The 20303-nt window shown below is 48.1% G+C and overlaps 7 protein-coding genes across 7 annotated transcripts; 3 read left to right on the forward strand and 4 right to left on the reverse strand.

Annotated features, from left to right (window-relative positions):
- Positions 1-1758: 1758 nt before the first annotated feature.
- Positions 1759-3491, forward strand: N7443_007746 (FAD-binding oxidoreductase; the record flags this gene model as incomplete). The annotated part of the gene is made up of 3 exons (XM_056887802.1): positions 1759-1956; positions 2031-2513; positions 2559-3491. 3 exons carry the CDS (start codon positions 1759-1761, stop codon positions 3489-3491), a joined length of 1614 nt encoding a protein of 537 aa, XP_056739493.1.
- Positions 3492-4177: 686 nt separating this feature from the next.
- N7443_007747 (FAD-dependent oxidoreductase) lies at positions 4178-5574 on the forward strand (the record flags this gene model as incomplete). The annotated part of the gene is made up of 2 exons (XM_056887803.1): positions 4178-5158; positions 5215-5574. 2 exons carry the CDS (start codon positions 4178-4180, stop codon positions 5572-5574), a joined length of 1341 nt encoding a protein of 446 aa, XP_056739494.1.
- Positions 5575-6253: 679 nt separating this feature from the next.
- Positions 6254-8409, reverse strand: N7443_007748 (fungal specific transcription factor domain-containing protein; the record flags this gene model as incomplete). The annotated part of the gene is made up of 4 exons (XM_056887804.1): positions 6254-6803; positions 6870-7096; positions 7157-7881; positions 7953-8409. Coding segments are annotated over 4 exons (1959 nt in total), but the record flags the coding sequence as incomplete, so codon positions are not given.
- A 591-nt stretch (positions 8410-9000) lies between these two features.
- Positions 9001-10319, forward strand: N7443_007749 (FAD-dependent oxidoreductase; the record flags this gene model as incomplete). Its single annotated transcript, XM_056887805.1, has 2 exons — positions 9001-9528; positions 9585-10319. The coding sequence occupies 2 exons, from the start codon at positions 9001-9003 to the stop codon at positions 10317-10319; spliced, it is 1263 nt and encodes a 420-aa protein (XP_056739496.1).
- A 2119-nt stretch (positions 10320-12438) lies between these two features.
- N7443_007750 (glycoside hydrolase family 13 protein) lies at positions 12439-14451 on the reverse strand (the record flags this gene model as incomplete). Its single annotated transcript, XM_056887806.1, has 5 exons — positions 12439-12976; positions 13033-13374; positions 13443-13860; positions 13918-14047; positions 14110-14451. The coding sequence occupies 5 exons, from the start codon at positions 14449-14451 to the stop codon at positions 12439-12441; spliced, it is 1770 nt and encodes a 589-aa protein (XP_056739497.1).
- Positions 14452-15313: 862 nt separating this feature from the next.
- N7443_007751 (MFS maltose permease MalP) lies at positions 15314-16909 on the reverse strand (the record flags this gene model as incomplete). Its single annotated transcript, XM_056887807.1, has 1 exon — positions 15314-16909. The coding sequence occupies one exon, from the start codon at positions 16907-16909 to the stop codon at positions 15314-15316; it is 1596 nt and encodes a 531-aa protein (XP_056739498.1).
- Positions 16910-18374: 1465 nt separating this feature from the next.
- Positions 18375-19832, reverse strand: N7443_007752 (Structural maintenance of chromosomes protein; the record flags this gene model as incomplete). The annotated part of the gene is made up of 3 exons (XM_056887808.1): positions 18375-18749; positions 18807-19245; positions 19297-19832. The coding sequence occupies 3 exons, from the start codon at positions 19830-19832 to the stop codon at positions 18375-18377; spliced, it is 1350 nt and encodes a 449-aa protein (XP_056739499.1).
- Positions 19833-20303: the final 471 nt, after the last annotated feature.

The following is a 20303-nucleotide window of genomic DNA, read 5'->3' on the forward strand; positions in this document are numbered from 1 at the left end:
AGTTCGAAGACCGAGACGAAAGTTACTATAGTAACGTGGGAATACGTTATTTCCTAGCTCCGTTCCCAGAAGCACGAATAAGCAGCAGTGCGGTTATCTTCGAAGTTTGTGATAGAATGAGAGGTAAGATGAGATTGAACGGGCCGGTTGGCCTGAGCATTGGGGTAAGCGATCAGGCCGCTCAGGGAGCAACTCATGGCCACTTAGAGGGCAGCTCAGGGCGGCGGGGTGACTAACTCACTCTGTGCTCCAGGGGCCGATCACTTCCCGAGGCGGCAGTTTTACCGTCACTATTGTTACATCCAAAGTTTGGAAAAATGGATCGATTTCTTATTAAAACTGTAAATTTCAGAATACTATATAACTGAACTTTGCTAAGCCAGCCTTGTGCAGGTTAGAAGAGGTATTTTGAAGCCAAGGGGGTGGTGTTTATAGCAGTCCTGGACTATCAGTTAGCCTTCAGGAACGACTCAACGTGGTTCTAAGTGATATATTTGAGGACAAAGGCAAGAGAATAATTCCTGACTACACAGAGGAAATTGCGTGGATGTGAAAAATAGCCTATCCAAAGAGCGACTTGCGTAACTATCGCGGATCCTAAAAATCTTAGCTAAAATGCCTGACCAATATGTTTCTCCCATTTGCAGACTCACAAGGAGCTTAAGCCCCAGTTTACGAGATCCTCCGTGGCCGGCTTGATGCAACGCACAAAGATTTTAGCGCAAGAGTCAATAAAGCAAAGCTCAAAAAACAGGGTGCCATAGGCGTGCTCCACGCTGGGTGGAGCAACTCAATGGCGCAGCGCCCATGGGCCGGGCATGGGAGCGGACGGCCCGCCCTTATCCCCGGCGACGGGGCCCGTTGGATACAACGTTTGAGGAAGCGCAGTAAAGAGGCTCGACCTCCTGTCAATAATCAAATTCTTAGAAGACATTGGAATGTCTTCTATCGATATTGGGCCTTAACTATGTAAGCCGAGGAGTTGGACATGAAGTTTGCACTTTGTCAACCACTTAGGCCGCCGCCGAGACAATTTCGGGAAGTCCCAATGGGGTTCCGTTCGGCGCTCTATGTAAGCCACCAAAGGCCGTGTCCCAATCGGATCTTCCAACCCCGCTCCCCCCTTGTTCATAGAATTGCATCAATTTCGCTGAAGCTGACCTTGGAATGTTGCTTATTTGTATTAATGTAAATTGTTTATTTCATTATTCTTTTAACATGGAGTATCTAGAGGGTCAGAGATCTTTCGTCACCCCCGTTCCAAGGCATTTTAAGGCCACCCAAGGCAGCGGATTTGTCTGCAAAGTTCTCTTAGTTAAGAATAAAAGTTTTACTTAGGTACAGATGCCCTATCCACTAGTATTTGAATGTAGAACGCGGACATTTGGCCCCTTAATCCCTGGAGAGAAAACGCCAAGCGAGCCTTGCCGAGTCCCCGCTGTAGCTTGCTAGGCATGCATGTTCGTACATTGGCCCAGGATAATACGGGCTTATGCCATCGGGCGGCGCCACTTCGCTTAGAGATCGAAGAGATTTTTTTTAGCGGGTATGGATGTGAATGTAAATATTACCCAGGGGGTAACGCTGCAACAAAGCTAGCTCATCGGCTCCGAAGCGACCAAGGCGGCCCGTTTCATCAGCTACCTAAGTAACATTTGGAAATCTTAAAAGAGGTCAATCCATCTACACAGGTTTTGTTTCTCTCTGTGCATCTTGATTCTTTAATTTTCTGGCATTTGGCTATAAGGTCTCTTGATCATGTATATCTGGACCCTTGTGGGCGGCTTATCCGCTGTAGGCGGAATAGGCCTGTCGTACGCCAGTGCGATCGAAGCAGATAACTTTAATGTGACCAGTGCATTGGAAAACCTGGGTGTGGATGTTTCGAAGATTCCTGCATTGCAGTCATTCTCTGGTCTCCAGTCACGATCGAACAGGAATGGCTGCGCCGCTGCAGTAAGTGAAAAACTAGCTTTAGTTTAAACCGCTCTTTGACTGGACCTGGACCATCCTCACCTCAATTCATCTAGTGTGAGAGTCTGAGCTTCCTTTTCTCAACAAAGGTCTCGGCTCAAAATAGTACCGGTTACAACAATTTCACCGGCTCTTTTTGGTCCGTGCAGCAAGAAGAGGTTCAGCCTCATTGTGTCTTTCGTCCCACCGTAAACACGGAGGTCAGCACTGCTGTTCTGCTTTCCCGATACACCGATTGTGAGTTCGCTGCCAGGAGTGGTGGCCATGCTGCATTTACGGGCGCGTCTAGCGCTCCCGGTGGTATTAGCATTTGGTTCAAGGACATGAATGAAGTCGCTCTTAACGACGATAAGTCAGTCGCTTCTATCCAGCCTGGAAACAACTGGCTATCAGTTTACTCTGCACTCGAGCCATATGGTCTGGCTGTCATCGGAGGCCGAGCTGCTAGTATCGGGGTTGGTGGTTTCATGCTAGGAGGTGGAATCTCTTACCACTCAAACTTGTATGGATGGGCTTGTGATAACGTGCAAAGCTTTGAGGTGAGATCTTATTCAAAATCTCGGACTATGACTGACCGAATCTAGGTTGTTACTGCCAGTGGCGTGATTGTCACTGCAAGTGAATTTTCACACTCTGACTTATATTGGGCTCTTCGTGGTGGCGGTAACAACTTTGGTCTTGTCACCAGGTACAACCTATACACTATCCCTTGCCCTGAGATGCGAGGGGGAGCTAGAACCTTCCTCCAGACTGAGTTCACGGATGTTGTCAACGCCTTCATCAATGTCGCCAACAATGCCTCCGCGGACGGTCACGCGCAGCAATATGTCGCTTTCCTCCAGACGGGGGGAACCAATCTTGCCTTAGCTGAGTTGACATATACGAAGAACGTCACCAACCCGGAGATTTTCAAGCAGTATCGAAGCATCCCCGCGGTTGCCGACACAACCACCGCCAAGACCCTTGTTCAGTACGTGGAATACCTCGAGGCAGATAATCCGTTCGGTCTTCGTGAGGTGTACTGGCCGATCACCGTGCACTTGAATGAAGATTTTGCGAACTGGATCGTGGAAGTATTCTACTCGATGATCCCACAGGTAGCCAATGTCACCGGTTCTCAACCGGTGGTTATTTACCAAGCAATTACAGAGCCAATGCTGAAGAAGATGAGCAATTTCGGTGGCAACGCCCTAGGATTCGACGCTTCTACTGGACCTATCCATCTTATGCACCTTTCCTGCTGGTGGACGAATGAGTCTGATGATGCTATTGTCTATTCGTTCGTCAATAGCTTCTGGGATAAGGTCATCACACAGGCCAAGAGCTTGGGCCTCGATAATGATTATATCTACATGAATTATGCGAGCATGTTCCAGGATCCTATTGCTAGCTATGGTGATAGCAACAAAGCTCTTTTGAAGAGCATTGCGAGCAAGTATGACCCGAAGGCGATTTATCAAACCCTCCAGCCAGGATACTTCAAGCTCGATGGTGCTCCCGTGACTGGATCGTTCTAGGTGCTTGGGTGAATACGCCGTTGTTATGTGCCGCCATTTTCAAAGAGGATTTAACATGATAATGGGGATTTGGAACATCTTCTGCATTTTCGGGGAAGAAGGCTTGGTTTCTCGGGGATTGAAGCGAAGATCAGAAAATGCTGGTGTCGTTCAATAGGATTAGAGAAGCCAAAGACCCTTATTTTGTTGTCGCAAGACGAAAATATAAACTCAATTCAACGTCCAAACAATTTGATTGATTGAAATTTCTTGTTTCTAAGCTTAATTGTTTCTCGCAAAATTATTCCAAACCTGTAAAGGCTAACCATTGATAACATGTACACGGCGAGGCCGCCGCCACTCGGGATATCCGTAAGGTTTATGACATCAACATTGCTCGGGCCCGCACCTTCTTGCCCTCAGTAATCCGTGATTATCGGCGAACTTTTGTATTGAACCATGGATCCAACCGAAAATTCACAGTCGACCGGAAATACATAGTCGACCGAATCAATCCCGCGCTCGCATCCGGAATGGCGGAGAGCAACCAGTAAAGCGTTTTGAAGGCAAACGTCAAAATAAGAATTACTTAAAGCCACCACACCTCTTGGTTGTCAATGTAGATCAACAATGCAAATTGTTTCGATGAAAATTTTTCACTCAGATTAAGCTGGCCAACTCGACATTAAACATCCCTCATCGTTACCATGAATCATGTCCAGCCACCTCGCGACATTGCTATCGTGGGCGCCGGGTTCGCGGGAGTAGCTTGCGCCCTTGCCATTACTCAAGAGCTTGGGCCATCTGTTCCTAATCTGAAGATCCGAGTCTTCGAGCGAAGTGATTATCCCTCCACGTCGGGAGGTGCAGTCAACTTGACACCCGTGGCCCAGCGGCATCTCACCAAGCTTGGAGTTATGCAAGAACTGAACCGAATGGGCACATACGGTGGCGCCGATATCGATGCCGTCGAGGTTTTCTCGATGAACTCCGCCCGTCCCATCGGATCCGTCGATTTCAGAGACCGAGCCGGCAAGAGCTACTGTGGATTCAAGGGTCGTCGGGTCATGCGCGTAGTTCTTTTGACGGCGATGATAGCCGTCGCCGAGCGCGCCAATGTGAAGTTTGTCTATAGCAAGAAAGTCATCGGTGGAGAAGAGATTAACGACAGCGCTGTCGTACACTTCGAAGATGGCACTTGTTCTCACGCCGATCTTGTTGTCGGCTGCGATGGGGTTCATTCCTTAACGCGCACCACCTGGGTTGATCCCGACTGTCCGTCCGAGTACTCTGGGATGTCATTTTTGCAGACTACTGTCGACACCAATGAGATATCGTCGCCTCTACCTTGCGATTCGGCTCTTCATCTTTCACGCTACGGTTCCTTGATCACAACCTACTGCGATCGTGATCGTGAGCGAATATTCGCTGCCGCCATTGTGCAATTCACTGAAGAAGAAATTGACTGTTACCGTCTGAAGCCCGGCCAAGACTGGGATACTCGCAATCGCATTAAATCGAGCCTACGAAACCAACTGCAATGCCGCTTCCGGAAAAGTGCAGAGCCGTGTGTTAAAGAGATCGTCCACAGCGACCAGGAATGGATGTTATATCCTGTTTACCTGATCCGTCCGGGTGGTCGCTGGTGTATGAATCGAGTAGCTTTGCTTGGTGATGCAGCTCATGCAGTAAGCCTTCACTCAATGCCTAATTCCTCTGAGTTCAATCCTGACTTTACGTATAGATGCCCCCGATCTACTCCTCAGCGTCTTACGCTCTTGATGATGCCATTCTCTTCGCCCGGGTACTGGCACGTTATCGGCTCGAGCCATTGTATAATGTCTTCGATACATACGAAAAGCTGCGTCGCGATACAGTTGATAACGCATTTGTGGAGTCAAACAGGATTTGGAACCGAATGAAGGATCGGGGTTCTATGGACGCACGGGTGAGAGATTGGAAGATGGCATCTTATCTTAAGCACGACAGCCACAAGCTACAGAAGACCTGGAATGCCGACGCGGCTATGATTCCAATTCCGACTCCAGAAGCCACTGGGCCCCTGTTATCAATGCAGACTTTCTTGCGAGCGTCCGTTAAATAAGTGGACCATATTTTTGATGTCGAAGCTCCTAAGCGTCACTGGGGACATATGGCTTTTGTGTTATCTCTACAATCAGGGCATACAAGACAATGGGAAGAAACACTATCAGAACATGAACTAAATATAGCCATATTAATCTGATTCTTATTCTTAAGACATTCCAACAATTCCTCCTGACTGGCGTGATCTTCAACATGAATTTTCTATATTCCGTACCCCGGGATATATGTGGATCTCTTTGCTTGAGTCTGTTATTTCGATGCACAGAATCGCAATTCTATCACTGAAGTCTACGGCAGCGCTGACAGTACTTTCTCTAGCAAGGACCAGCTATCTCAGGCAGTGAACCGCTGTGAGACCATGACAAGACAATCCTGCATGGGACTTCCAGGTACGGTCAAGATTCAGCCTGCAAATAGTGCATCAGGGAATTGTAAGCCGCTTATCAGTCAGGCTGGTGGCGTGGCTGGAACGGGCGCGGTGACTTCTCAACCCAGAGGCTCTGAGCTCGGTGGGACCACAGCATGTTGATTCGAGAAAGTTCGATTTAGATAAATTCAAATAACTTGTCATTTCCAGTTGTAAGCTTCAACATCATAGACAATCATAAATAAGAGAGGTACCGTGTTTATTCTAGAAAGTCACTAAAGTTCTTATCTGAGATACTTAGCAAGGAGCCTTAAATGCTGGTACTGCCGTAATAATCATCCCATGAAAACCAATCAAATACGCGATCCAACGTCGGCCTTTGGAGGTATGTTGGATTTTTCTCCTTTTCGCTGTTTGAGTAATTAGGTCCTGGGAATTGAAGCTCAGTTTCAAGTATCCGCGATGTAGCATCCATGTCAACGGGCAACAAATTCAAGTAATTGATGAAGTCATTATCACTCAGATCAGCATCAATCAGATCGCCCCATGACTGTATACCATCTTCACCAAGCCCAGAACTATTCCAATGCTTCGATGGACTGGTTGCATTAGTTGCGGGCTTCAATGAGGTGCCGTGTCGGGCGTGAGATTGAGCAAGCTGAAGGAAAACAGTTGCAGTATGCTGAAGCTTTGAACAGACACCAGCTAAAAGTCGCATTTGGGATCTCATTTCCGTAAAATAAGTTACCGTCGTAGCCAATAAGCGTAGATCCTGCTCAAGTGCCGGGTATTGGCTAGACTGGTGGATGATGTTTTCGAATATCACAAAGAATGGGGCAAACGGGTAATAAAGAAGCTGCCTGTATCATTTTTCGTGGTGAGCAAACTCACAATTTCCAAAACTTTTCAGTAAATGAGCCTCATACCATATAACACCATTGTATACCGAGCCCCAGTTTGATACCAAGGATGGAAGAAGGGAGATTGCTTCGCGAGCAAAAGAGAGACGGATATCAGAGGATCGATCACCCTTCAGTAAAAGAATGAGGATGTGCAAATATTGAAACTTGTTATTGTTGATTCCTAGGTTCATTTCACGGATTAAGTTTGCATCTGCCGGCATGCGCTCGCTTTCCATGGCTTGTGTCAATGCCTGAACTCATGTGTTAGATATCCTTCCATCAAATATTTCAATCCAGTGCGGAACTCTTACCGTATTTGTGGTTGAGAACCAGACTTCCAGCTGTGATCGTATTCCATTCTTGGCATTGTTCGAGTTGCCCATGCCCAGAACTTCCAAGACATCGCTGGTCAGCTTAGCCAGCTCAATAGTATTTTTCAACATCAGGGCACCGAAATCAGAGCGCTGAGAGCTCGGCCGCTCACTACATATTGCTTTATTATCATGAGGAGAGAACTTTTGCATGTAGTCCTCATCAGGCAAGGGGACCTGACGGTATAGGTTCAATGGCAAAAAGGTTGGTCGACCAAATGCAAGGGCACAAGATTTGTCAAGTGTGAAGAGCATCCAGAAGATACACAGCTTGTGCTGGTAATCGCCGACTGTATCCTTGTTCGCCCTAGTGTGCAAACCTAAAGCTTCAGCCTGGCGACATGCGTGACTCAAGAGCATCCAAGATATGTTAGGTGCAGCAAAGTCCTCGCCATGAATAGCGAGCAAAGATAAGGCTTGCACATTAGCTAAGGATGGCTCGAGAAATATTCGACTATCATTAAGGGCAAGCTGAGCATTTTGCCTGAGTTTATCCTCGTTCTCATCTTTTTCGGTGGTGGATATGGCGGCAAGTAGAATGTAGTTGAAGGTGACAATCCAAGCCTTTTCCCGGACCTTGTGGGGCTCGAAAATGACCTGTCTCAATATTTCGTCGGATGGAAAGGAAAAGAATGGCTCTCCCAGCTCTGCCTGCTCCAAGAATTCTAATGAAGTAAATCAAATGTTAATGGGTGATCAAGGACAATAAATGCGGATAGAAAGGGAGTGAGCTCACTGCTGAGCAGGGCATACCCTGCAGATCTTGATGGCACATGGAAATTTGTTGACAGTCCCACCGGGTTCTCGATTCGTGCGGTAGTTATACTTGATGACATGTTTTTAATTTCCGAAATGGCACCTTCCCGAGTATTTCTGAGTTCTTGCCGAGACAAACACTCGATGCCTGCGGGTGCCTCTTGGAGAAAGGAAAAAGAATGGGATGGACCGATGTAAAGCTGTGGGTTAGACTGAACTTCTTCACTCGGACCTGTAAGGTTGGATGTATTGAGCGTTTGATTCGAGCCCCTTCGTTGGGGTACCGCGGATAAGTTGCGCAAGGCTTCATCAACGGAGCTATTCAGAGACTTGACTATGCATTCTAGGCGATCCAGGCGATCCTCAATGCCAATGCCGGACCCTTTCTCAGATGTCTCAGCCAAATGAAATCTTTTCCCGTTGTCTTTGGAAGTCGACACTTCTCGTGAATAGACGCAGCTACTTGGCCACGGCCTGCAAGTCCTGCATTTCGGTAACTCTCGCGTACACCTTCGGCTACGTCAGTAAAGCACACAGTCCCATATAAGGCCGAGAAAGTGCGAGAAATACTTAAGTTTCTTTTGTCGACAAAAGTTGCACTAGATATGTCAGTTTCCGCAGAAATCCGGTCTCCGTGGTCCTTACTTACGGCGTACCGAGCCAAGCTCGGAGCAGGGGCTTCCAGTGAATGACCGGTAACTTCCATAGGGCCTCTGAGATGATCCACGTCCTTGATCAATAGTATCGAGGGCTAAATGTCTATCATCAAATGTAAGTCCAGAGGAGTCCGGGAGTCCGAGAGGGGGCAAAGGTTGTGGTGCTGACTGGCTGTCCCCGGAAATCGCTCCGGTTGGATTCCGGACTCGGCCAATCAGAGTGGACGAATCCGCAGATCGCGGTATAGAAAAATCCATAAATGCGTTAATATATACTTTGCCTCGTCTCTATAAAGCTGAATGGTTCTGAACAGCTGTTGTCTGTCTCATTGATCATTTCAACTCATTCATCTACTACAAATACATTCGATCATGCATTCGCCACCATCCATCGCAATCATCGGCGGCGGGCCGAGTGGTCTTCTCTTCGCACGTCTACTCGAAGTGAATGGACTTAAAGACTACGTCGTTTACGAACGTGATGAATCTTTCACCCCAGGCCCCTGGCAGCAAGGTGGCTCTCTGGACCTGCATGGTCCGTCAGGTCAACTTGCACTCAAGGAAGCAGGTTTATACGATGAATTCAACAAGTTTTACGCACGTTGGGACGCCTCACGGATACATATCGTTAAGCCCTCCGGAGAGACAGTAGGTCGCTTTGGGGAAGGCCGCGACGCACCGGAAATCGATCGGCTGCAACTGCGTCAGCTTCTACTTGGATCTATTCCCTCGCAGAAGATTCAATGGGGCCACGGTGTGCGCTATCTTGAGAGAAAGGAAACCGATGACCTCGAGAAAAGAGACAATGGTTGCACTATCCATTTTTCCAATGGTTGCTCGGCTACTGGATTTGATCTTATTGTTGGAGCTGATGGGGGGTGGAGTAAAGTCCGTCCTTTAGTAAGTTAACGGCGAAATCAATCATGAAATGGTGTCTCAATTGAATTTTACTTTAGCTTACGCCGGCACAGCCGGTTTATTCCGGGAAGATGTACATCGAAGGCAAGATTTCGCAAAGCAATCCGACTTACAAAGTCGCCCACGAATTAGCTGGACCAGGGATGATGATGGTGATGGGTCCAAGCAAGAGTTTGGCATTGCAACAGGTGGCAGACAGCACGTACAGGATGTACTTCGGCGTTGTTGTGCCAAAGGACTTTTATCAACACCGCGATGGCGGTGCCGTGGAGAAGACCGAAGCTGTGCGAGAGCTGATGCTATCGTCTGAGAGATTCTTCGCAAGTTGGGCACCACACCTCAAAGATATCGCTAAAAATGCCGAAGGTCCTTTCCGTGCCTGGGCTTTGCACCACCTGAGGCTAGAAGACGTTGGTTGGAAACGGGATACAGCCCCTGGCGTGACACTGCTCGGAGATGCAGCACATCTTTCGACACCTTTCGTCGGCGAAGGAGTCAACTGTGCAATGTACGATGCTGTGGTACTGACTAAATGTCTTATCGAGCTATTTGGGAGAGGCTCTGAGGTTGAAAATGTCCAAAAAGCGAGTTTGGAAAATGCCCTGGTCTCATATGAAGCTGACATGTTCGAACGCGGCCGGGACCTAATCCGACGTAGTGCGGAAAGTGAGGCAGTGATCTTCAGTGAGAATGCAGTGGAGGATGTTCTCGGGTTTGTCGACCAGGCGAAAGAAGATCTGCTGTATGATGTGAAAGCCTCTAGTGGCAAATAATTCAACTCGCTTAGGCAGTGACAATTCGCTATTAACTTGCTAGGTTTTAATTCCGTTAGCCTGCCAAGCTATGCTGCCGTGCTTATCATACAAAGGCGAGAACAAATGGCTTTTTGGAATGAAACAAAGCAATTTCAAGATAATTTTTCGGTTTCAAAGCAAAATTCATTCTCATTGCGCCAATAACTCTCAAAAACCAGGGTCATCCAGCCCATTAACGCTGCAAGAAATAAATTCACTAGTAAAAGAAACGACTCTTACACAAGCCCATTGAAGCCATCTCTGATACCATGGACGCCAACTGGCTGATCGAGCTTGTCCATGAGGTGCAGTGCCAATATTCCTTGGCCCAGATGCTGTCTACAAAATTTTCACAATAGCATCCAAATCATATTCTTACGGCTGACCAAACATAAGGGATCTCTCAATCCGTGGGCCGGTGTCTCAGATCTGGTTTTTAGGATTGTTCAATACCTATGTGACCTGGTCGCGAGCAAAATCTATCTGATCGCTTGCGATTCTTTACTTCTGGGTCGTATGTTAATAGGACGAGCTGGCAAAAAGAAAGCATTTCAGTTGAGTGATTTCTTCTATTGAACAACAGCATAAAATATCTAAGTTTCTCTAGCAAAAGTCTCAGATTCAAATTCTGTAGCCCTAACCAGTGCCTCCAGAGCAAGGTATTCCGGAGCATAATATTCGATATCATCTGCCAGGCTAGGTGACATAAATTCAGACAGGTAATACGCTTTGGCAGTTTCCAAAATCGCCATAATAATGAGATCTATATCGACTCTATACTCGTCAGCAACAAGCCCACGTAAGGAAAAAGAGGAAGGCTCACTTTACTCGCAATGGCCACGCTCCAACGCCGACCAGTTCTCATAGAGGATGCTCACGTTCCAAATGGGGCAAGACATATCAAATGATTGGGCCTTACCAGTCCTTCCTCCATCTTACCATAATTCTTATAATTGACAATAGAGAGAAGTTCTTGCCCAGAAGCTTTCTGATCAACGCCATAAAGAAGTAGGCGCCTGTATGGTACGTAACCTTTCCGATTCGCGTCATAGATGTGTCTAAAGTCTGCATTTTCTAGGTACATCCACCATGCTGCATATTCTTTCTGTAGTGCAGACAAGGATAACTCACCGATAAAGACGAGGGGATGCTCGGGGTCATCGGACTAGAAATTTGATGTACGGTCGTCGATGAGAACGATGAAGTTGAGCATGAGCTTGATACGTGACAGGGTTTTATCCAAAAAAAAGGTCAATCGCGAACCACACGCAAGGATCAGAGATGAGGCTTAGAATCGGGACTCATCTGCAGCCGAACAGAGCTTGATCGGCCATCAAGGCTTCAATGAATCTCGGTAAAGTCTCGTGTAATCAATCACAGAGCACTTCGGCCTACGGGCAATCGATACCCAATAGTATGGAAGTAAGTCTTTTGTTTTGTTAAAATATTGAAATGAAACTAAGATAAGAAATGGTTCCTTAAATAGAACTCAAGTAATTTTTTCCAAGTGATTTGATTGAATTTAGTGATTCACATTAATATCTCCGAAGATAATGAAATAAAGGATGTGACGCCCTCTCCCCAACCAACACCCTAAGGCTTTCCCGAGGGGAAGCACTAGCGTAGAGAGTGTCTAGGAAAGAGAAGCGACTTTACTCTCCAGGACCGGGAACGGAAAGAAACCCATGAAGGCCGAAGCCATCGAGTAACCTTCAGCATGCCACATTGTGGAGCCCCAATGGATTTACATCGCAATGTAAACTGTAGATGGAGAGAAAAGAGAAAAGGAGAAGGGGTGTTCGGCGGGGGCCGAACTTATTTATTGAGAATTTCCGCGCTAGAGCCGATTGGGCCCCGGCGCGGTAGTTCTTCCGGAGCGTTACCCGTTGTCTACGAAAGATCAGCCAGGCTACTAGTTGAATTACGTCGGCATTGAAATACAGCTTTTGCTCGGGCTACAATTCTCTCGGTGGTTCATTCACGAAAAATCTATACCAATCTCTGTAGAATATATCTCACTTGATATTACCGCCCCCTTGCCGATTCAACAATGTAAGCTCATGTGCTTATCTTGCTATATTTCGGCTATTTCATAGCCCTATAGCCTCGAAGACGAAGTTACGCCCAGCAAGACAAAAGCTTCCAGCGGTGCCAGGGTTAATGTTTCGCAAGCAATGGTGGAGGCCTTTGAACGAGTATAGTTAGATAACAAAACCTCAGCGGCCTGCCCACAGAATAGGTTCTTTGGCATGGTCCAGGAGACCTCTCGGGGTTCAAAGTTCAAGACAACTAGCGCCGTGTTGGTCGAAGAATGTCGAGAATATGCAAAAACTTCAGCATCGTCTCGAGAGACGAGCTCGAACGATCCGTAAACAAAAACGTCGGGGCAGGACTTGCGGAGTCGAAGTACGCTAGCCCAGTAATGGTATACACTCTTTGCATCGGCGACCTGAGCGGTGGCGTTCCAGACGGGGTAGTCTTCATGGACTGAAATCCACGGGATTGCTGAGGAGAAGCCCGCATGCGCAGAGCTGTCCCACTGCATGGGCGTGCGAGCGTTATCCCGTGACTTCTTCCGGTATTCTGCCAGCGTAGCCGTATGAGAAGCGGTTTTCTCCCCTCTAGTCGCCAGGAACCTATTAAGGCGACGACGTTAATACCTCGATAGGGAGAGATGATTTGGCTTGCTTACTCCGCCCAATGATTCAGAGTTTCAATATCTCGGTAGTGGTCGATGGTCCAATCATGGGGAACATTAGCCATGCCCAGTTCTTGGCCTTGATAGATGAAAACCGTGCCGTTTTGGAAACCAAGAAAAGTTGCCAACAATTTCGCCGACAAGGCGCGATACTGAGGGTGATCAATCGCGAATCGAGATACTGCGCGAGGTTGGTCATGGTTCTCGAGATAGAGGGCATTCCAACCGCTCTTCTCATGCATGACCTTCTGCCACTTGGACACGACTGATTTGAGTTCTTGCATTTTCCATTTTCTGGGCGTGAATTTTCCTCCAGCTCCGTGATCAAGCCCCATCCTGGATAACCCTTGTCAGCTTCACGACAAAAGGTCCGCACTTGAAGCTGAAGCCATAGTGATACGTACAGTTCAAAGTGAAAGATCATACTCAATTCTTCTCGGTCAAAACCAATGGCCTTGAGAACCTCATCGCAGTCGTTGACCTCAGGCATCTCTCCAACCGAAAAGGCATCGTACTCTTTCAGAATCTTGCCAATATTATGAAGATATTCATGCAGGCGCGGGCCACAGGCGTAGTATTTGGCACCGTTCTGCCAAACCGAATTTTTGTTGGTGATAGGCGCATCCGGAAAGTGCATTTGTTTGCTAATGAAATTAATCACGTCCATACGGAATCCATCAACTCCTTTGTCGAGCCAATATCGCATGATATTCTCGACAGCTGCCCGCACGGTAGGGTTTTCCCAGTTAAGGTCCGGTTGCTGCTTAGCAAACAGATGGAGGTAATATTCCCCAGATGCTTCATCGTATTCCCAGGCGCTCCCTGTTGTCTGTATCAGCCAGCTTCTGCGTTCAGGTTTGATGAGGATCTCTGGCTTACCTCCAAAATAGGATGCCCAGTTATTTGGTGGCTGTGATTTGCCATGTTCGTCGAAGGTGGGCTTTTTCCATATATACCAGTCTCGATGTTCGCTGGCTAGGGAAGACCGGGATGCTTGGAACCAGGGGTGCTGCGACGAGGGGCGAGCGTTAGCTAATTGAAACTCATCCAGAGAGGGAAAGTAGGACTTACCTGGTCCGAAGTATGATTGACAACTAAGTCCATCACCAGCTTCATCCCCCGCCGGTGGACAGCCTCAGTCAATTCGTCCACATCTGTGGCCGTTCCGTACGGCGGATGAATATCGAAGTAGTCCGAGATGTCATAGCCCATATCCACCTGCGGTGACTTAAAGACCGGGTTTAGCCAGATCATGTCTACTCCAAGGCTCTGGATGTAATCCAACTTGCTCATCACCCCGCGAAGATCCCCGATGCCATCGCCATTCGAGTCTTTGAAGGAGGGAGTGTAAATTTGGTACACTGAACACTCCTTCCACCATGACCGACGCGCTTCCGTGCCAATAGAACCCATGATGAAAGTTCGTGATAGGGTGAATTAAGAAAACAAATCCCGAGGAGAAAATATGGATTATTTTCGTTCGATAACTACAGATAGGTTCCAGATGCCTCTTTAAATGTGTTATGCGTTGTCAGGGAACAGGAGTCTTGGACTGGAAATTGCTCAGTCTTTGCTCTCGGACAATTTGAAGACGGGTCTCTGCAGGCCGTCAGCTGGTTCTCGTTACATGTCTCCACAGATACATTTGATGCGTGGCATTTCACCGGAGCTTCTTCGGAGTACTCGATATCGGAGCGGGGCTGATGGATGTGATGGGAATTACCTCCGCTTTCTCATCCCGCAAGACTTCGGGTACCGTGCTTGACCCTGAAGGGCCCAAACGTAGAATTGGAATTGGATCGCCGGCGGTCGATCTATCGGCATGTGAAATATCCGTGTTCTAATTTGCTGAGACTCAACTCTTTGATTTAGTTCGTACTGGTGCCCGAGGCTAATTAGGGACCTAGTGACTACTGCTTGGTACAGGGCGCTCTTTGCTCCATAAATGCAGGGCCGAAAGGCGAAAGAAAATTAAAAATCCAACAATGAATTGAGTAATGTAATGAATGATTCCTAATTTCTGTGAGACTTTCTGCACTACATACGTACTGTACTATATACTGGATGTATAGCGTATCCTCCGCCCATAATACATGACCTCCCCTGTCATCTACATCACAGAAATCTCCAAGACATGCACCAACTACATCAGCCTCTATCTCATCCATTGATAAGAGAATAAGTCAGAGGAATATCAGTTCAACAGGAGCGACAGGCAGAACCTGCTACTTCATGTTTAGCAAAAAGCAACGAACCTCATCACGCCTGAATTTCTTTAGGACGCCTTGGTCACCTCGTGCTCCACAATCGCAGACTCTTCAGAGAACAAGCTCAGCTGTGTCGATTTGAAATTCCGAGCCGGTACCTTCTGTTCGAAGAGCGTATCCAGCTCGGCAAAAGTCCGTCCTCGAGGTTCTGGAAGGCGGAAGAAGGCCCAGAGGACACATACGACAGAAAAGCCGCCCCAAAAGAAACCGGCTTTACCCTTCCAATTCCAAGCGTCGACATTTAACATGTAAGGGATGATGATACCGTTGAGGATGCTCAGGCAGTTGTAAAGATTTCGGGCCAGCACGACGGTTTTGATACGAAGTCGTGTGGAAGGAATCTCCGACACCAAGGAGTAGCACACAGGGCCCACAGAAGAGTCGTAGAAAAACGTATAGACCAGAAGCATGGAGCCAGTAGCCCATGATGTGGCCGTTGACATTGTCGGAATTGAGATGAAGCCAATGACGAAAAGCAGAACGCATAGAATGGCCAGTCCGTAGACGTAGAGGGTGCGGCGGCCGATGTAGCTCATCAATACCCAGGATAAGAGAGTGCCACAGATGCCAATGGCGTATTGGCCTAACGACATGTTAAAGGACTCGGAGACGGCGAGTCCGGCGCGTTGATAAAAGAAGGTCGAATAACTCATTAGACCTGCGCCGCATAGGTTCTGCGCCGCCCAGATGAGGCAGGCCACCTCAGTTCTTCGCAGATCTACACCGCGGAAGCAGTCCCAATAGGTGGTGCCAGAGGTAGTTTCCTTCTCAATTTCATTCGTGTGGACCATCATGGCAACCGTTTCATCTGCATCAAAGCTATCCTGTCCCCGGGTTGTCAGTCGTCGAAGAGCCTCCTTCGCTTCTGTAACTTGTCCCTTGCGAACGAGCCACCATGGGCTTTCGGGTGCCATCCAAACACCGATAAATATAGGAACAGGCCATACCCACTGCACAGCGAATGGAATGTGGTAGGCCCATTGATCCGTACGATCGGAGAGCGCTTTCAGCACACCTGAGGCGATCAACTGGCCGACCACCCAGCACAGGTTGACGTAGGTGGTAAGATAGGCGCGTAGCGCAACAGGACACACTTCAGACGCGTAGGTGACGGTCAGAGTCTGATAAACGCCGAGCGGAATTCCCATGAGGATCTCGCCGACAACCAGAGTCTCGACGTTGTGCGCGAAAAATAGAATAAATATGAAGGCGACAGTAGCCACTAGAGACACCATCATAGTCTTCCGGTAGCCGAAACGCTCGGAAATGATACCGTTGGCGAAGAGGCCTAGTATCTGTCCGCAGTTCATGGCGTTGGACAAACCGGCCTGCCAAGACGCCGAAAGACCGTACGAACCATCCTCCATGAGTTGACCATATTTCTTATTGAACGCAGGAAAACCGTAGAAAGATCCCATGAGGACAACGTCGTAGCCCTCCATGATGATGGCGGTGGAGATGAGCAGCGACCAACCGACTGCCTTGGGATAGAGTTTCAGACCCTGCCAGAGGGACATGCTATGCTCCTTCTCGGTGGCCAGCCTGGCATCATGTATCACTCTGTCCAGGTCTTCGATATGGTCAGTCGCGGACTTGGAGTCCATGTCTTTCACCTAGTCCGACTATGAAGGGTTTGTAAGAGAATAGAGAAAGTAGGATATTTTGGTGAACAGTCAAGATAAAACTAACTCGCTCTACATTCGTGTTGGAGGCTGCGGTTGATACTTATATAATCAGGTCATAACAAGCGTGGCTTCAATTTCCGCAAATTTGTTATAGGTTGTATCTCAACCCAAGTCCACTTGAGTTCCAGAAATCTGTCGGAGGATTATTGTGGGGCAGAGGACGAACTCGAAGACGCATTCGAAATGTACGGAATACATATCCAGGGCCTGACTGAACGGACCTTCTTCGGAGTGGAAACATTATGAACCTTGTGAACTTTTGGCGATGTTCCCAATCATCCAACTTCAATCCGACCCGCCATCTCCATTGGTTTTATCTCGCGGACTTTTTTCGGGTGCGCCCAGTACGGGCATCTGCGGGGAAATCCTATGCTCGGAGATGCTACCAACCACGGAAACTCGTTACGGATTCGCTTCGGATTGCCTTGTGTCAAGAGGATCAGGATCAGGATCCACCGGTTTTTTTTGGAGCGTAGTAGTGGACGACTACTGGAAACGGTTATTAGGGGTACTGTATGTACTTTACATTGACTGCTCATCATTAGTCACCAAACATTATTTCCAGAGCATTGATTCCTCAATCAATTCCGTCGACGCCTCGTTCCAGACTTGTCCCCCGACCCCAACCCCGTCCCCAGATTTCCGTCCCCAGGGCTTTCAAACTCCACGCTGATCTGCTTAAACCGTACCTGCAGGTGGAGTTTGCGGATAATAAACAGTTGTGGCTGGAAGTGTTGTGCTGTGACCTCAAGGCCCAGTGACGTTGGAGAGGGGTATAGAGTCATTTCAATAAGCATGTAGTCCCTAGGGTCAGGGGTCTAACACGCCCAGCCATGCTTAGAAGCTATCCACGATGTGTGAGTCACAGCAAGCTGATACAGTATGGCATTGTATGCAAGAATGGGGCTAATACACCAAGGGGGATCAAAAAAGTATGAGTTGAAATAGTTGAAGAAATGATCAGACGAGCGGATAATGCGAAGTGGACACATTAGGGTATCCTTGCTTTCATAGTGGAATGCAAGTCCCAATTCTCGGAGTGTCGAGATCCCCCTAGTATAAACAAAGAAAATACGACACCAATGAAACTAAACCATTTCCAGTGTATTTTCATATCCCATTTTGCTCGACAAATTCTTCTGGGAAACTGGGTTTTTACCTCTGAGTGTCAAGACTTTCGTCATATACCTCAATCGCATCGTTCGTTGAATAGCTAGTCAGGAGTGATTCGTCGTTTAACTAGACCATCTGTCCAATCTTAATCCTGCAGAACCTTTTCACAAGTTTACTAACGCATTATTTGTTTAAAGCCGAACAGACAATCCGCAATGCGAGGGGATCCCCACGAAAGGCTCATTCCCAGCCGAATTCCAAATCATATCCCTCATGGAATACCGAAGGAACGACCAGAGGCCGGGTTTTCGATATGGTATACGGTCTCCTCGTGCTTATCTGCCACAGGATGGTTGTCCAGCATGGTTTTCCACTCCCCAAATCTGCTGTGGCAATCCAGGGCTAAGGGCATGTCGAGAGTCATTTCTTGCGGAATGGCATCTAACCCCAAGATGCTCTCGGACTTTTCCAAAAGCGACGAGAACAGATATGATTGCGCCCCGCGGATCCTCCCTAGAGACGTGAGGATAGTGAATAGCAATTCCGCTACATTTGCTGTCACATAACTTAACTGTGCGGTGGTGCGCGGCAAAGAGCGTTGGGTGAAATGCACTAAAGAACTTCCGAGATCGTACAGCTTCTGTTCCTAGACGAGCTATTAGTTGACTGTATGGCTCTATGCAGGCTACATAGAAGTGCTTACGATGCCAATGCCATGAGCGTCCGATGATTCGTGGGATACTGAAGCCAGGAAGCTCATCACGGCTCTTCCTGCAGCTGCAGGAGCCTGCAGGGGCAGAACCTCCTCACAATTGGAAGGATGATCGGTGATAGTCTGCCATAAGCGGATTTGGAGCCACTGTTGAGTAACGACGAGGTCTACTTGCTGTGTTTCGGGGATCTCGGCCAGGGGTGGCAAGGGAATAGCGAGAGATTGGTAGATGTCGGAAAGGGCGTAGATGTCCATGGAGCCACCTCCGTTGCAAGAATTCCAGTGGTAAAACTCTGGTGTCACCTTCTCAAATACATTTATCAGGTTCACAAATCCATAGAGAAGCGCTGGCGCGGCTGACGTGAATATAGCTGGTTTACGGATGCTACCACGTAGCATGACAGGTTTTCCGCGCTGCAAGGCATATGCTCTGGATCTGTTAGATCTCGATCTTGTTCTGAAAAGACTTCACTATACTCACCGTTCTGTGATGAAAAGCAGCCAGAAGACCCGTCGCCTCAGCTCGGCCTCAGCAGAGGGCAGCGAGGCATAGGTTTGCTCTCGATGTAGATTGAGTGCATACGCGTATGAAATGCTTTGGCTCAAGTAGAACCAAGCATGATCCTGTTGGTCCATGTTTCCGTACGCGGAAAACAGGAAGAAGGACGAGAGGACGCTGTCTATCTGGAGATTTTCGATCGGATCAAATTCCTGCAGCGCGCGCAAGGCTTCGGCGACAAGAACCCTGCCATGTTCACTGTACTGGAGCACGCCATGATCTTGCTTAACGTCGAGATTCAGCTGTAGATGCGTCGCAGCGCAGAGCGCTAGCAAGAAGGCGTATCGCGATCGTGACAATGTCTCCACCTGCTCACAGTCCTTCACAACCTGACTGGAATCGAATACAGGCATAATGGGGTACAAGTGTTTCAAGAAGACAGTGACATGGGCGAGAAGAACGGCAGATGATTCCCTCTGCGGCCGGCAGGGCAGTGAAGGAGACACATCGCAGCGCATCGGAGGGGTCACACAAGTCGATGATGGTGATGACAATAATGGACTAGAACCAGAGCATTCATTATAAATGGGAAGGGATGGCAGTGTGCTCAAAACTCGAGCAGTGCGGCCTTTAGGGCCTTTACGTTGCGGGACGCTATGATAAATGCATTGCAGGTTTGCCTCGAGGCATTTCGAACAGGGCTGGCTGCGATTGCATTTGACCTTGCGGCGCCGGCAATTATCGCACGCCATCTGACGACCGGTACTGACAAAACGTAAGTCTATTCCAGCGCTAGAGGAGACAAAGGTCGAATCTGGCATCTCTAGTCAATCTATGCTACCCGGTGCTATCATGGGGTGGTAAGTGGGAGAAGTCTGGGGAAGGGTCTTTGCGATCAGGGTTCCCCGCAAAGTCTTTTTTTCAGGACTTTGGGTCTGGGGGTCTTTGGAGACTCTTGGACCTTCGAAATACCGGGTATCACCATTATA

This window comes from Penicillium atrosanguineum (genome assembly GCF_028827265.1).
Source record: "Penicillium atrosanguineum strain IBT 20685 chromosome Unknown utg000006l_segment0_segment0, whole genome shotgun sequence".
In the NCBI taxonomy this organism is placed as follows: Eukaryota; Fungi; Ascomycota; class Eurotiomycetes; order Eurotiales; family Aspergillaceae; genus Penicillium; species Penicillium atrosanguineum.